The following is a 15,502-nucleotide window of genomic DNA, read 5'->3' as shown; positions in this document are numbered from 1 at the left end:
AGCCTGAGGGGATGGGTGTTGAGGTAGGTGCTGTTTGGGGGGCGGGGGTATTGGGGGTGGGGTGCATGGGTGGCGTCATGGCAGGTCGGGCGCGACGGGAAGGACAGGGGAGCAAGTATTGGGGCTGCCATGACACTGGAACAGCCAGCTGCGAAGGGGCGATAACCTGAGCAGAGGCTGAGTGCGGGTGGGGTGCACCACACAGCAGGCACGATGTTTGCGCGAGGAGGGACCAAAAAATGTTGGGCAGGTTCGAAAGGGGGAGCATAGGAATTGTGCACGGCAGTGAGGGGCGGGCAAACTGCAGAGCCCCCAGCAGCGCTGCACAGCTGGTACACCGCCAGCAGCCGCCCTGGACGGCCGCGCATCGCCAAAGAGAAGGTGCTAGGTGCGGCCGCGGCGAACAAGGCTGCTCTTACCTCCACCCACACCGGCACCTTGCGTGCCTCAGACCTGCACACAGTAAGTGTGCTGCAAACGTTTCTGGCAAACACAGAGCACCCTGTCGCTTTCACAGCCACTGCCACCCCCCACCCAACCTCTGCACACGTCAGCGCGCACCCGTCGACACAAGAGTCCTTCAGGCCGGCCGCCAGCGCCCCAAAGTCCCTCACGAGGCCCCTCTCCGCCTCCTGCGCCAGCGCCTGCCACGCTTGGTCGGCGGCAAAGGCCGCCAGCTGGTCGTTCTTGGTGTCCTCGCAGCGAACGTTGGCCACCATGATCTGAGGGCAGGAGGGGAGGGGTTGTCGGCCGGCGGGGGTTGGAAAGGGTGCGGGCGTTTGCGTTTTGTTGGAACGCCCTGGTTGGCGCAACAAAGCTGACAGATTGAGACTGTGGTGACACCACAGTGGAGGCTATGAATACGTGGGTGGCTGAAAATGTGTGCACTTGGCCCGTCTGTGCAAAGTTGGCCCAATTTACTCACAAGCATGCGCATGCGCACAAGCAGCCCGCCATGTCACCTTGTGCGCGGGAAGGTTGAGGTCCTTCTGGCTGCGGATGACGGACCAAATGTTGGCCGTGCTCAGCGGCAGCGCCCCGGCCGGCAGCTGGTCCGCGTGGCGGCGCACCAGGCTGTCGCCTGAGCAAGGGGGTTTGCAGGAAAGAGGTTGAAAGCTAGCCTAACCAGTGCGTGTGCGCTGACATGGGTGGGAGGGGGTGGCCAAGGATCATGCAGTGGCTGGTGAGGGCCGTGTGTTCACATGCCAGGCTGCTGGACGCTCGCGTGACGGCAGCCGTGCAGTCAGCATGCGGTGACAAATTTGATGCCCGTGACTGGTCATTTGATGTGCCGCTTGACAAAGGCGGGGTTCGCTCACTCGACTCGTCGCCCTCATCAGGAGGCGAGAACCTGTGGTGAAGACAGGGAGGGACGGACAAGGCCGCACACAGTCAGCAAAGTGGCCCCAACCTGACCTGCGACTGTTAGTTGTTGCCAAGCGTGAACACTAATTGGGTGAGACAATCCCCAAGCATTTCCCTCCAGCGTATTTGCACTTGCCCGCTTGGCCAAACCCATGCGCACGACGCATGTGAGCGCGTGCCCAAAACATTCTTTGCATGCACGTGCACGTGCATGCGCACAAACACACACACACACACACATACATACATACATACATACATACATACATACATACATACATACATACATACATACATACATACATACATACATACATACATACATAAATACATAAATAAATACATACATAAATACATACATACATAAACACACACACACACACACGATGCGGGCATGCAAGCACGCACACGCAAGCGCTCCGGTGCAAACGTGGGCGGCCCCCCCCACCCCTACACACACCCACACACACACCTGCGCCGCAGCACGATGCTATCCGCCACAAAGTCATCGTACTTCTCCTCGAAGTGGGGCAGGGCAGCATACTGGATCTCAAAAAAGTCCTCTATGCAGCTGCCAACGTACTGCGGCGGCTTGCTGATGGAGTCCCACATCTTGGCCACGTCCTCGCCCAGCGTCTCCGACAACTGCGAGTGCGCAAGCAGCGCCCGCGATCGCAGTTGGTGCGTGCGTCATGCGCCAACTGCGCCAGCACCGCTTGCAAGCTTCCCACACATGCATGCATGTGCCGTTCAAAACACAAGTGCCTGCAAGGGGATTGACACTAGGCTTCACCCCGTCCTTGCCGACGGGCTCAGGCGGCCGCACCTTGGTGAGCGGGGTCTTGCTCTTGTCGCGGATGACGAACAGCAGCACCGTTTTCCGGCGGTTTGGCTCTGGCGCAAACAGCTTCAGGTTGACCTGAAGGGTGGAGGTTTGGGGTGGGGGTGCATGAAAAGTTGCACGCGGGTGGCTTGGTTGACGCGAGCTGCGGCGATGGCGACAGCGTGCTGCATCACGGTGAATGGACTGCATGGCCATTGCCAGGGCCCAACTCAACGCTGGTCAAATGCTCCTGATCACCAGCCAGCACCCCTGCACGCAGTGGTGGCATCCACGACGCCTACCCGTCCTCCCTTTTACGCTCCCCCCCCCCTCGCCCTCCACACCGGGACTGCGGCCCTTGAGCCGCCACGCTTGCCTTGCACGCCCCACCTGGAAGATGGTCTTCATGAGGGGCTTGCCGCTGCCGTGCTCGCGACCGATGTCGTGGCACCAGATGTTGACGAGCAGCACGTCCGCCACAGCCAGGGCGAACAGCGCGGCCTGATGGGGGAGGGGTCAATGAGGCCGTCAGGCTTCTAGCATCGAGGCAGCAGAACAGTACGAGTTTGCAGCTGTTGCATGAGTTTCATGCAGAGGCTCCGGACAGGGGTTGCTTGTGCTGCGCCCAGCCGCCTGGCGCTTTTGAACATGGATCTCTTCGTGAGCACCCCCAGTCATCCGCCTTGACATGACCCCTGCGCCTACCCACTGCTGCACCGTGGCGCTGCCCACCCTGCCTCCCTATCATGGCACGGCCCGCAGCTGACCTGGCGCTCAAAATTTGTGTCGTCCTCCCCCCTCTCACGGCCGTCCGACCCCTCCAGGTCCATGACTAACGTTGTGATGTCCGCCACTTTGGGGGACCTGAGCATTGCGAGGGTGACGCGATGGCGTTGATGCACGCCCGCCCTGCCAGCTTTGGCCCGTGGATCCAAAGCAGGGATTGCATGCTGAGAGCAGCAACAGCTCAGGAGCCAATGGGCGTCAGGGATTCAGATCGCAGGGCGCCACGGTGTTGCTCCTTATGCGGCAGCTGTCGTGCCCCGACGCTGCTGCTACCGCCGCCGCCCCCGCTGCTGCTGCTGCTGCTGCTACCGCTGCTACTGCTGCTGCTGCTGCTGCTGCTGCTGCTTGTCAATCGATTAGGGGCCCTGCTATGAACTCACTTGGCGAGCCAGACGCCGCGCGTCGTCTGCCGCCGCCCTGTCAGGGCGTCCATCTCTGTAAAGGTGGTACCAAACTGAGCGTGGAGGGTGCCAGGCACGTGACGGGTGCACCCAGACAGCAGTAGGACATAATTGGGGCGGGCGTGCCGATGGGTGCTGGTAGGTATGGCGCGGGTTGCCGGCGCATGTGCGCTGGACTGGGCAGCCATGCGCCGCCGCGGCCCCCAAGGGTGCTCAACTGATGGTGCAACACAGTGAGTGACAACTAATGCATGCGCATAGCTGAAACCCTTGCGAATCCAGCCCCCGGCCACTGGTGTTGCGTGGATAATTGGCGCAATCCATGCCAGCAGCATGCAGCGCATGCACGCATGCGCGCAGCTCCTCGCAGTCGCTGCCACCGCCCAACCGCCTCGTCGCCGCATGCCATCGCCACCATGTGCGACCAGCGCACCACATGATTCATGAGCGTCGACTTGCCGCTGCTCTGCGGGCCCATGATGGCCACCACCTGGTAGTTGGCGCGGCTATCTGCGACGCCGGTGTCGTTCACCCATGCCTTGACTGAGTCCTCCTGAAAATCGCCGTCACCGTCGATCAGCTGCACCGTAGGAGCTGCCATGCTGATGGGGAGCGAGCCTTGGGGCCCAGAGACTCGGATGAACTTGGGTGCGCTGTAGGTTGCAGATCACCGATGGAACAACGATTTGTGCACCCGCGCTATCATAAAAAACTTCAAAGAAAAGGATTCCAAACCGCTGCTTCCATCCCACAACACTTCTTGAATGGAAAGCTTGGGGTGTCAGCCTTGCACACCGGCACCATCCTGGTGAGTGCAGAGAGGACCCCCGACAGGCCATGGCGGTGCCCTATCAAAAGGCGAGCACTCGCTTTGAAGATCATAGTCGCTCTCGCTACGCATACATCACCGCAGACCCACCTGCTGTACACGCGGGCAACGTGCTCGTTCAACGTTAAGCCTTCAGGGGCTTGCTGAGTCGTTCAACATAAGGTTTTTGAACCCTGAAATCGATTGCCTGTAGTTCCCCGTCGCAGGCCGGGCCAGGTCCTGGTTGCTCGTTCCGGCGAAAGATCACGACAGAGACGTGCCTTGCAGCCGGCGCCATGGGACCCTATTGCCTCCTGAGCCCATTGCCGCTCGTAATCAAGGCTGGGGCTACTAGCAGGCTCTGCTATTCCGCCCTCGCAGCATCCCAGGCCGCGCTTGCTACAACAGCATGGCCCGCACTTGCGACGGGCGCGACCCACCGTGCCGCGCACTCAGGACAGCCCCAGACGGCCGGTCCAGTGTCGGCTCGCGCGTATGCGTCCGCCTCCCCTTCACTGCCGGCGCTCGCGGGGCGCTCAGCGATATTGCGGGGCGCGCGCATGCTGTGCGCCCTCGCAGGCAACAACGCCACAGCGGCCCCCGGCTTGACGGCAGTCGCGGCTGCGGCCTGGTGTGCCCCTGCCTCGCCGTGCCGTGGCCTGCGTACATCATCAGCGCCAGCCTCGAGCTCCTCGACGGAGGTCGTGATGGCTGTGGCCGCCGCCAGGCAGGAGCGGGTGGGTGGGTGTTGCTGCAGACTCTGGTGCTGTGGGCGACCTGGGCAAAGCATCACTGTGCCTAGCCTGGGGGACTTGTCATTGTGACGAGCGTCAGACCCCTCTACTCACCTGTAAGAACGGCACAACGTGCTGTGGTCCCACCCGCACCCCCCCTCCGGGCGCTGTGCTCAGGCACCCCCAACCGTGCACCTCCGCAACAGCACCCTTGCACCCCCTCCCCCATGATGCCCCCAGACCAAGGACCACGCGCGCCTCTCAGCACTGGCCCATTCCGCCAGCGCCCTGGCCACAGCCGGCCAGCTGTCTCCCGAGCAGATCCGCGATGTGCTGGCGGCGCTCGCGGAGCTGGGCTTCCATGACGTCGGCTTCAAGAGCGCCATGACAGAAGGTGGGTGGCGTGCCAGGCCGGCAGCCAGCGCCACATCGTAGAGGGTGAGCCACGGGGCTTGGTGACTAGTTGGACGTGCCCGTCATGGAGTCCCCGGGGCAGGAAGATAAAGTGGACCTTTGAGTCGGGAGTTAAGCGCCGGACGCAGGCCGTGCCACAGTCCCAGATAAGTCTCATTGCCCCCGCCTTACAATGCTCTTCCCACGTAGCCATCCTCCCAAAGATGTCAGCGTATGAGCCGGCTGTGCTGGCCGACATTGTCCACTCCTATGGCCTGGGACCCTACTATGACTACGAGCTCATGACCGTGAGTCATTCTCTCCCACCTGGTCCATGTCCCAGCAGCTGTGCTGCCAGAGCTACTTCAAGCTGTGCAGGGCATCCTGCCAAAGCCCGCGCTGGGCAGCTGTGCTATTGGCGCCTAGCTGTGAAGTTGGCCGCACGCTCTGCGCTGGGCGCCGTCAGCGCGGACATTTAACTTCATCGCGCTGACGCCGTTCGCGCCTCCGGACCGTTGTTGACAACCCGCAGGAGGCGGTCAACTATTTGAAAGCAAACGCCGACCGCTTCGACGCCACGAGCCTGGCAAAGGTGGACTGCGCGTGCACGTACATGTGATGCGCAGTGCGACAGTCTGGGCCAGCTGTGACCAAAAGGTGCTGCTTGTGGTCAAGCGGTGGGGTCAATGGCCAACAGTGCTGCAACCGTCAGGGTCACCCTCACAGGCTCTTTCGACGCGCCTGCCCCCCCCTCAACCGTTGCACTCCCCAAGATGCTTTGGTCGTTCGGCCGCTGCGGCTACCAGGACGACGCCCTGATGAGGGTGATGCACAGCGTGGCTGAGAAGCTGGCGGACAGCTGCGACAGGTGCGGCGGGCGCATTGCTGGGCACGATTGGCAACGCTAACAGAGGGGGGTGGTGACAAGCTGGGTCGGCATGAGCGGCGTTTGCCTATTGGCTGGAGTGCGTTCCACTCCAGCAGCAGAACGCTGCTACAAGCCCCAGACTGAACGCAGCCAGGCACTGCAGGGCCCCATCCCGGGTGCTCATCACCTGTTCGTCTGCGCTCGCACCTCCCCCACTGCTTGCAGCACGAGCCTGGCCGATGTGGTGTACGCTGAGGCTCAGATGGGCTGGGCTGACCAGAGGCTTGCGGAGCTGGTGGCGGACTACGCGACAGTCAACATAGAGACCTTCGACGCAAACAGCCTCGCGCGCCTGCTGGCAGGCCTTGCCAGCGTAGGGTGGGTTTGGGTCAGAGGTTCGGTTGGCGTGTGGAGGGTGGGGGGTTTGGGCTGAAGGTTGGCTTGTGTGTGACGGGGTTGCGGGCTGTCAGGCCCATGGGCTGAGAGTGATGTGCTGGTTTTGGTAGGGTGAGTGGTGAAAAGGGCTGTGACAATGTAGAGGTGTGCGGCCACGCCGCTGGTTGAGCGGCGCAGCAGGACGCTCGTACATGCGCGTATCAACTGCCGGCTGCGTGCCTCCCCCATGGGAGGCAGGCATCCACTGATTGCCCTCTGTCCATGCACCACACAATACACCCCTGCAGCTACGACGACGATGAGCTGGCGGATGCCGCGGGGCGCCATGCTTGCAGCCTGCTGGAGGCCGGGGAGATGAGCCCCAGCCACCTGGTGTCGCTCATGTGGGCCTACGGCCTGCAGGTGCGCCACTGGCAGCCCTTTTGGTCCGTGTGAACTAAACCAGACAGGCGCACCTAGCAGGGAGACGTTGCCTCATCTGCAAACGTGCTCGGCCCTTGCGTGCACATAAGCATCACGTGTACGCACAGTTGTATGTGCAAGCACGCATACATGAGTGCATATGCATGTGTACCCAACCCCCACCCCCTTGGCGCATTCACCGCCTGAACCCGCTTGCCTTAACAACAGGGCCACTACCACAAGGGGCTGATGGCCCACGCCGAGGCGATGCTTGAGAACGGCGAGGTGGTGGACGCGCTGTCTTCTGACGAGCTGCACACCCTCATCGATGCCTGCAACAACCTCGGGATGCACGGCCCGGGCATTTCAGCCGCAGCCGCCCGCCTGGTGCGTGGGTCTCTCGGCGCCGGCGCGCTTGCTCCGTCCTCACGCTCATGGTGCCTCTTCCAGTAGGGCAGTACCGGCCCGCTGCGATTTCATGGTCAAAACACGCACAGGTCATGTCCTGCCTTGGTGCAGCTCAGCCCCACCCTCCTCGCCCCTTGATCTGCTGGCAGGGCCGGCTGGTGCCCACCATCACGGACGAGAAGGAGCTGCCCGCCAGCCACACCACTGCGTAACGACCCCGAGCCCGCGCCGGCACGCTCGCTGTCACTGCGCTGCTGGGTGCAGCTGCGATGCGACAAAGCGGAGTGTTTGAGATCCCCATTGGCGCAGCGGGTTGCCTACAACAGTCAAGCCAGGCTTTTCTGGAGCCAGGCTGGTTGGCGCCATGACGGAGCACTTTGCAATCCGCGCCTGGCTGGCTCGACTGCCTGCAATCAGGCATCGCCTGAGGTTGGTTTTGACTGAACGCTGTTGGTTGGACTTTCTGATAGGCCCGCTGCGCTGCTGGTGTCCTTGTTGGTTCCATGTTTTGATGGGGCCCTTTCGCGGGCCACGTCTTGCGTCTGCTCGCTTGCTGCTGGCGACAGCCAGATTAAGCAGGGTCGTCCCCAAAGGGCTCCTCACGAAGGTTTGGCAGTCAGGCATCAGCGCGACCTTGCGACTTACCATCAAATCACGCAAAGCACACTGTCAAGCACGTGCCGCAGTGGGCTTGCGGCTCGCCCATGTGCCATCGCATTGCAAGCTGCATCCTGCTGCGAGGTGCCAGACCGCGGTCAATGGGCCTCACTGCTTTTTGTGGCGCCCCTGCGTGGCATGGACAACCCCACAGTGCACCCATGATGTCACGGCATCCTGCAATACCCAACGTGCCGCAAATTTGCAGCAGCTAGAGCGGCCCTTGCGCCAGCCGCTTGTACATTTGGGGCGTGCATTTACCTCGGCAGCGTGTGCATGGGTTACCTGCCACGACGCGGGAAGTGTACAATACAGGTTGGGGTGCATGAGGGCCTGCAGACCCGGACCATGGATAAGCTTTGGCATCACTCTATAGCGCGCAGCGCGACAAGCCGCAATGATTGGCCTGGCCCTGACTCCCATTGATCGCGGCCGCATGCGCCGGTGAGTGGCAGCGTTGCAACCTGGCTCAGCAGCGCGTGCTTTCTGACGGTGTCGTGTCGCACGGGTTTATGCACGTTGACAACCTCGTTCAAATCAGTTTGCAAAGCTGGTTGGCTCTCATGTGCGCCGCCACTGCCTGTGACAGTGCAAGGGTCAAGAAGAGGCGTTGCAGTCTTGGCCGCAGTGTGTGCACCCTCACACCACCCCTGCAGGGACAAACGCGCAAGTGCAGCCATGGCCGTTGTGCTTGTAAAAGTTGATTTGCACTCACCATTCCACAAGGTGGCCTGATTGCGCTGCTGTGACTGCGGCTGCCGGTCCTGTGGGGGGTAGGAACGGCGGGCAGGCAGCGCACAGCAACAGCAACTGTGCTGCATTAATACCGGCCGACGAGCACGTCAATATATGTGCAAAGCTGGACGCCCTGATTTGGACCAGTAACCATGCTTCTTGACCCACCCCGGGTCGGCAGCAAAATTGCAGGAAGCTGCAACGACATTTTCTTTTGTGACTGGCGCAGCGCCTTCTCGCCTGCCGCCAAGAAATTGCGCACTTGGTGCGGCCCACCACACGACCCGCCCTCTTTGCAGCGACCAGGATATATAGAAGCAGCTGGGGGCGCCATGGTGGTGAGCAGCTGGAGCACGAGGGACTCCGCCATGGCCGCCTTGATGAAAGGCGGGCCCGCTGGCCAGCACGGGGGCACCAATGTGCTAGCAATGTATCATAAACCTGTTTGTTTGCTGTAAAATCACGCAGAACGACGCCAAGGCCGGCAACCCCATGCGGGAGATCCGTGTGTCCAAGCTGGTGCTCAACATCTGTGTTGGCGAGTCTGGAGATCGTCTGCAGAAGGCTGCCAAGGTGCACAGTGACGCGGGCAGCCCACACGGCCCTGACGGCCCCGGAGGGTCGTTGCGCCATATGCGCTGCGCCGCCGCTGCTGCTGCTTCCGCCGCTGCTGAAGTCTGTTTGGCCACCAAGCACTGGACTCTTTGCTGCGTGTGTTGCAGGTGCTGGAGCAGCTGACCGGCCAGCAGCCTGTGTACGGCAAGGCCAGGTACACTGTGCGCTCCTTCAGCATCCGCCGTAACGAGAAGATTTCGTGCTCCGTGACTGTCCGCGGCGAGAAGGCGATGCAGCTGCTGGTGAGTGCCAGGAGACACGGGCGCAGCAGGGTGCGTTGGGAGACAGCAGAGATGCAGTTGCCGGCAGGTTTGGCAACTACGGGTCAGGCAGCAGGAGCACCGAATCGTGGCGGGCAGTGCATCGTCTGTCAAGGCAAGCACACGGCCAGGCAGGCATGTGCTGCACGAGAGAGGGGCGTCAGCCTTGCAAGCAGCCAGCTGTTCCTTTTGCAGCGGATGGCACTGAATCTAGTCTAGCTGCTGGACTCAGCAATCCAGGGTGCAGTAGTGGTCCTTGCACGACATTTGCACCATCAGCATGTCGCGAGGCTGTGCGTGATGCAAGGCGCACGGCTGTTGAACATGGCGGGTGTAGCAGGAGCTGTGGCGGGCACTTCGGTAGCAGCGGGCAGCGTGCAGCAAGCTGCAAGTGTTGTCGGGATACATGCAGCATGTCAAGCAGGACTCTTGTGCCGCAACAGCAAAACAGCAGCGCCACCAGTTGGCCCGGCAGCAAGCGCGTGCTGAGTGCCTACGCGGGGTTCTGCAGACCCATCCCTCAATATCGCGTTGCCCTCTCATCACCTTGTTGTCATCGGCTGTCCACCCCTCCTAGGATGCGGGCCTCAAGGTGAAGGAGTACGAGCTCATCCGCAAGAACTTCAGCGAGAGCGGCAACTTCGGTGGGCGCAGGATAGATGCAGCCGCAGCTCAGGGTCGCAGTTTGGTGACCAGCTGTGTTTGCCAGACGTCCAGGCTGCACAGCATGCATGGCAGGCGCATGCATGCCTGAACACACATGCGCTCACACGCCCATTACAAAATGCTCTTATGATACACACACACACACACATACACACACACACACACACACACACACACAAACACACACACCCACCACACGAATCCAACATGCGCACATCATCTTCCTGCATCAACCCCAGGCTTTGGCATCAGCGAGCACATCGACCTGGGCATCAAGTACGACCCCTCCACGGGCATCTACGGTGCGCAAGGACAGGGTGGATGTGCCGGCAGCGAGGCTGTGGGGGTGGGGTGATGGGAGTCGGCATGGCGAAAAGGGTAGAGCAAGGGCTGCCCACGAGGATGAGGCTTTGGGGGAGGGGCTGGGCTTGTGAAAGCACCATTTTAAACTGATTACAGCTCGCATATACCTGCCAATGCGAGTTAGTATGAGCGTGGTGCGACATTGAAACCCAGGGTTGGCCCTTGGCGGTGGCGCCGCCACGATGGGTGCCGCCAACCTGCTGGCTCTGGGGACATCTTGCATGCGGCTGCACTCTTGGTGACCCACTTGGTTTTTTCCTCCACAGGCACTGTGCAGGTTCCTGCGTGTGCAACCCCCTGCAATGAAATCCACCTTGCCCTGCACCCATAATCCCTCTCACCTTCATTTCCACTCAACTCCCCTCTTGTGCCAAGGGATGGACTTCTACGTGTGCCTGGAGCGCCCCGGCTACCGCGTCGCCCGCCGCCGCCGCGTGCACTCCAGGGTGGGCGTGCAGCACCGCGTGACCAAGGAGGACGCGACCCGCTGGTTCCAGACCAAGTTTGAGGGCGTTGTGCTGAACAAGGCCTACGCCGCGTGAGGAGCCCCCGCCCAGTGTAATGCCGCTCCACAGCTCTGTTGGTAGCGAGTAGAGGTAGCGGATCCAAGGGTTTGGAGCGCAGGCTGCGGGGGGTTGACTGCAGATCAGCAGAGCATGGTGCTGACCCATCCGCCTATCAAAGGCCTGTATACGCACTTGCAGCTGCAAAAACTGTAGCAAAATGTGATCACAGATGAAGGAATGCCATCACAAAAGCACGGGCCGCAAAATCTTGTCGGTGGCTCGGTGGCTGACACCCATTTGCGCAGGATCCACGACGGCTGCTGTCGATGTCCAAATAGAACCATTCACGCTTAACCTATGGGACTGCTCCACTACATCGTAGCGTGCTGACCTGGCAGTGCAACTTGGCAGCCTCGTCGAGCCTTGTCAGCGACACCCTGGAGCAGTGATAGCGGTGAGTTAGCTCTCGACTTCAGGTGGTTCTGGACAGGAGTTGTGCTAGAAGAGGCTTTGACGGTGAGGGTTGCCGTGGACGGCCCTGGGGAGCAATCGGCGCTGGCTATGGCCCCAGCAGTGCCGGCCTTGCGAGATGGCTGGGAGTGGCTAGCGTATAATTTTCAAGACCTTATCTCTCTTTCGGCCCTGTGGGCAGCGCAGTGTAGGGTGCCCAGCAGCGGGCTGCGCAGTGTGCGCCCCCCCCCCTTTGCGCTGCGTCGCTGCCACCGATGCGCGGAATCGGGCGCCCAACCACAATGACTCCCCTGCCGCCCAACCTCTTAGAGGTCCCCCCTCGTATCCTCCCATTGGGTGCCGCTGCAGGGTGCTGTGGTGGTGTCTGTGAGCTTGGTGGGTCAGGGTCCTTCGGTCTACAACCCTGTCGCGGGCGCCGTGGCCAGCCACCCCGATCGCCATGGAGCGCTCGTTCAGCGTGGACGACCTGGTGGGCGGCCTCTACCGCCTGGGCCAGGCCGGCATGGGGCGCACCGACTCGGAGGCCGCCTTCCAGGAGTTCCTGAAGCGCATCCCGTCAGCCACCAACCTCGCCGCAGCCGCCAACGCGTCGTCCGCGGCCGCCGCCGCCGCCGCCGCGGCAGAGGCGGCGCCGGCGCTGCCGATCAGCACGTCGGGCTCCTTCTCCGGTGCGGCCGAGGCGGCACCGTTGAGCGCTGGCGGCGGCGCGGGCGGCCGCATGCCCCGCGTGGCGTCCCTCGACCTGCTTGCGAAGCTCGTGATGCAAGGCGCGTCGGCGGCGCCGCAGACGCTGCCGGTGAAGGGCGAGCCGGGAGCCGCAGATGGTGCGTGCGGCTTGGTTGCGCTTGTCCACGTTGCGCACGTCAGGCGCCTGACACCCGTGCGCTCGGCCAAACAGCGGCAGCTGCGCACAGTGGGGCGCCGCCCCTCCAGGAGGGTGCGCCTTGAAGCTGCAGCAGCGGCGGCGGAGCCGTCCCTCAGCCTAACGATGAGCCCGTCCCACTCGCCCCATCCTCTCCTCTAAGGCCCGTGCCCCTCTCCCTGCCCCCGTGCACGCCCTCACAGCGCCCCTCGCGTCGCGAACGCCCCCCATCCCCCCGTTCAACGCCGCGCCGCCCTCGGTAGACCCCGCGGCGCTCCACGCGGCGGCCGCGCTGCAGGGCGTCCCGGGCCTCAGCGCCGCCGCAGCCGCCGCCGCCGCCGCCGCCGCCGCGGCCAGCCCACTGGCGCTCGCGGCGGCCGTCAGCCCGACGGCCGCGGCCGCGATGCAGCTCAACTCCCTCAGCCAGGCGCAGCCGAAGCCGCGCTCCGGCGCCCGCCCCGCGCGCCCGCCCAGCGGCGGCGGCGCCGGCAACGGCAATGGCGGCATGACCAGCAGCGGGGGCCAGGGGGGCTGCGACGGCAGCGGCATGGAGGACATGACAGGTCTGGACAAGAACGAGGTCCGCCGCATGCGCCGCATGCAGTCCAACCGGGAGAGCGCGCGGCGGTCGCGCAAGCGCAAGCAGGAGCACCTGCAGACGCTGGAGCAGCAGCTCGACGACATGGCGGCCAAGGCGGCCGAGGCCAACGTGAGGGACACGGGGGGCGGTGGCAGCAGGGGCCCAGTGGCGGGGTTCACCGGGCGCCAGTGCGCTGTGTGCATCTGAGGGTCTTTGGGGTGCAGGGCGGGGTTCTGGCATGTCGGCTTGGCAGAAGCTTGCGTCTGCTTTTCAAGAGAGGCTTGGCTCCGCGCTGCTGACCTGGGTCCCGCTGTGCGCCATGCCGTCGCCCTCCTGACTTGGCGTGCGCCCGGCTCTGCGTGCGTGCGACAGGCGCGCGCACAGGAGGCGGAGCGGCGCTGCGCCGACCTGGAGGCCCGCCTTGAGCGCGCGCGGGACGAGCTAGAACGCCTCAGGGGCGGGAACGACAACGGCGAGGCCAACGGCAACGGCAACGGCGCGCCGGAGGTGCGCGGCACGGCTGAATTTTGGGTGGGTGGGGTGCTTGCTGTGGTGTGTGTCGACTCGTCACACCACAAGCCCCCTCTGGGTCGGCAAGGGTGCGGGGGGTTGCGCACTGTGCAGGTGGCAGGTGCGTGATAAGGGACAGGCGGAGGCTGCACAGTCCGGCATCAGCCGGCGCCTGCACGTCTCTCCAAAGTCCTCGCACCGTTTCCTACCGCCCTGCATCAATGCTCGCATCGCGCGAACCGCAGCAGCGCAACGGCATCCGCACCTTTGACGAAGGGGCTGAGGGCGGCGCGCCCCCAGGGGCGGCCGCGCCCGCCGCCAAGCGGCAGCGGAAGCAGCAGCAGCCCGTGTCTGCGCTTGCTGGGGAGGGTCTGGACGCGCGCGAGGATGGCAAGGCGGCGGCCGCAAAGCAAGCAGAGCCGGTTCACAGCAACGGGCGCCGGCGCAGCAGCAGCGATGACGGCGGCAGCGGAGATGGTTCGCGTGGTTCAGAATAAGGCGCCGCGCGCCCCTCGGCGCACGAGCGTCCCTTGCAACATTTGGCGCCGCTTGGGTTTGAGGCGCGTGATGCTTGCACCTCGCTCGCGGCCGCTGGTCGGACGGGGCAGCACACATTGCATCCAGTTTTGGAGAGCGCGGCGCGCCCCCAGCGGTGCGCCCCCACGGCAGGGCACCCCACGGCGCAAAACAATTCGTAAAGGCCATGCATTTCGAGAGCTTGGGACTCAGTCTGTACACAGATCACTGCACCACACCTCAACTTTCCCACTCTCACTCGTGCCGCGGGGGCAAGTGAACAAAGGATTTTGACCCAGAGAGGGTGGGACAGGTGAGCCGCGCACGTGCGCGGCCGTTTTGGCCCCTCCCACCCGGCCTTGCCCGGGGGGTCGGGCTGTCTTTGCACCCCCCTCACATTTGATGGTATGTGTGTGCGGCGGCGGTCGCAAGTGTACCGCGACCGATTTTGGCCTCAACCCTTCGCACGCGAGTATGAAGTTGGTACGCACACAGCGTTTTATCACGGGCGCATGAGGCAGTTGGGGCACCCGACCTCAGCACACAGCACGCAGCGCGACGCCGCAGGCAGCTTGCTTGACATGCACGCGATTGCTCTCGACCATTTGCCTGACACTCTTGCTGCCATTGTGATGTCGGCTGACCTGATGCCTGGTGTAAGAGCGTGTGAAGCGTGGCATGGACAAGCAGGGCTTTGATCAGTTGTGCTAACGCGTACTGACTTCGTCCGCCCTAGAAAGGGACGACCTAAGCGACCACAAAAGGCAGCACCCATAGGCAGAGTGCAGCACTTGAGTTGCCATAAAATCCAACGTGCAGCTTCAGTACTCACACTTTCAGGGTAGCTGTCATGGGTGGGTGTTTTCGCCCCAGGACGGGGGGCTGCTGCAGGCAACCGCGCTGTGCTGGCGGGCCAGCCACGGCGGCCTGGAAGCTGCGCGTGCGAACAAGGGGGCGCAAACAGCTGCGTGGGCCGTGAGCTGCGCAGCAAGTAATCACTGCGTACATACGGCTGGGTCCCGAGGCGTCACGAGAATGCGGCAACGTGAGCGGCGGCAGGTCGCAGTGCCAGGCCCGTGGCTAGTGTGCAAATGAAGACGCCGGGCATAGCGCCGAAGTCAACAGCAGCAGCAGCTGGTGTAGGCATAAGATTCTGCATGCTGCGTGGCAGTTGCACACTAGGCTAAGCCAGACCGTGTCCTTCATAGCCTTGAGTGCAAATTCCTTCACCCACCTTCGCCGGCCAACTTGCACGCCTTCACAAAACACGTGCTGAGGCTGCTTTTTGGAAGCTCAAGCAGCTTTTGGACAGCCTCCGCAGGACCCCCTTAGTATATTACAGCGTCCTGCAGGTCGCCATGCACAATTCATTGTGCT

The 15,502-nt window shown here is 62.9% G+C and overlaps 4 protein-coding genes across 4 annotated transcripts; 3 read left to right on the top strand and 1 right to left on the bottom strand.

The window, feature by feature from the left end:
* Nucleotides 1-447: 447 nt before the first annotated feature.
* MNEG_0319 (hypothetical protein) lies at nt 448-3,976 on the bottom strand (the record flags this gene model as incomplete). Its single annotated transcript, XM_014051214.1, has 9 exons — nt 448-453; nt 540-722; nt 963-1,081; nt 1,320-1,351; nt 1,838-2,010; nt 2,192-2,284; nt 2,579-2,689; nt 2,956-3,052; nt 3,756-3,976. The coding sequence occupies 9 exons, from the start codon at nt 3,974-3,976 to the stop codon at nt 448-450; spliced, it is 1,035 nt and encodes a 344-aa protein (XP_013906668.1).
* A 767-nt stretch (nt 3,977-4,743) lies between these two features.
* On the top strand, nt 4,744-7,596 carry MNEG_0318 (hypothetical protein; the record flags this gene model as incomplete). The annotated part of the gene is made up of 9 exons (XM_014051213.1): nt 4,744-4,920; nt 5,158-5,311; nt 5,521-5,618; nt 5,843-5,902; nt 6,084-6,178; nt 6,404-6,556; nt 6,862-6,976; nt 7,205-7,363; nt 7,534-7,596. The coding sequence occupies 9 exons, from the start codon at nt 4,744-4,746 to the stop codon at nt 7,594-7,596; spliced, it is 1,074 nt and encodes a 357-aa protein (XP_013906667.1).
* A 1,512-nt stretch (nt 7,597-9,108) lies between these two features.
* Nucleotides 9,109-11,222, top strand: MNEG_0317 (60S ribosomal protein L11; the record flags this gene model as incomplete). Its single annotated transcript, XM_014051212.1, has 6 exons — nt 9,109-9,114; nt 9,245-9,349; nt 9,499-9,633; nt 10,229-10,295; nt 10,557-10,619; nt 11,056-11,222. 6 exons carry the CDS (start codon nt 9,109-9,111, stop codon nt 11,220-11,222), a joined length of 543 nt encoding a protein of 180 aa, XP_013906666.1.
* An 874-nt stretch (nt 11,223-12,096) lies between these two features.
* On the top strand, nt 12,097-14,106 carry MNEG_0316 (hypothetical protein; the record flags this gene model as incomplete). The annotated part of the gene is made up of 4 exons (XM_014051211.1): nt 12,097-12,481; nt 12,723-13,228; nt 13,472-13,606; nt 13,855-14,106. 4 exons carry the CDS (start codon nt 12,097-12,099, stop codon nt 14,104-14,106), a joined length of 1,278 nt encoding a protein of 425 aa, XP_013906665.1.
* Between the last annotated feature and the right edge of the window lie 1,396 nt (nt 14,107-15,502).

This window comes from Monoraphidium neglectum (genome assembly GCF_000611645.1).
Source record: "Monoraphidium neglectum strain SAG 48.87 unplaced genomic scaffold scaffold00022, whole genome shotgun sequence".
Classification (NCBI taxonomy): domain Eukaryota; kingdom Viridiplantae; phylum Chlorophyta; class Chlorophyceae; order Sphaeropleales; family Selenastraceae; genus Monoraphidium; species Monoraphidium neglectum.
This window is presented reverse-complemented; position numbering and strand designations above follow the sequence as displayed.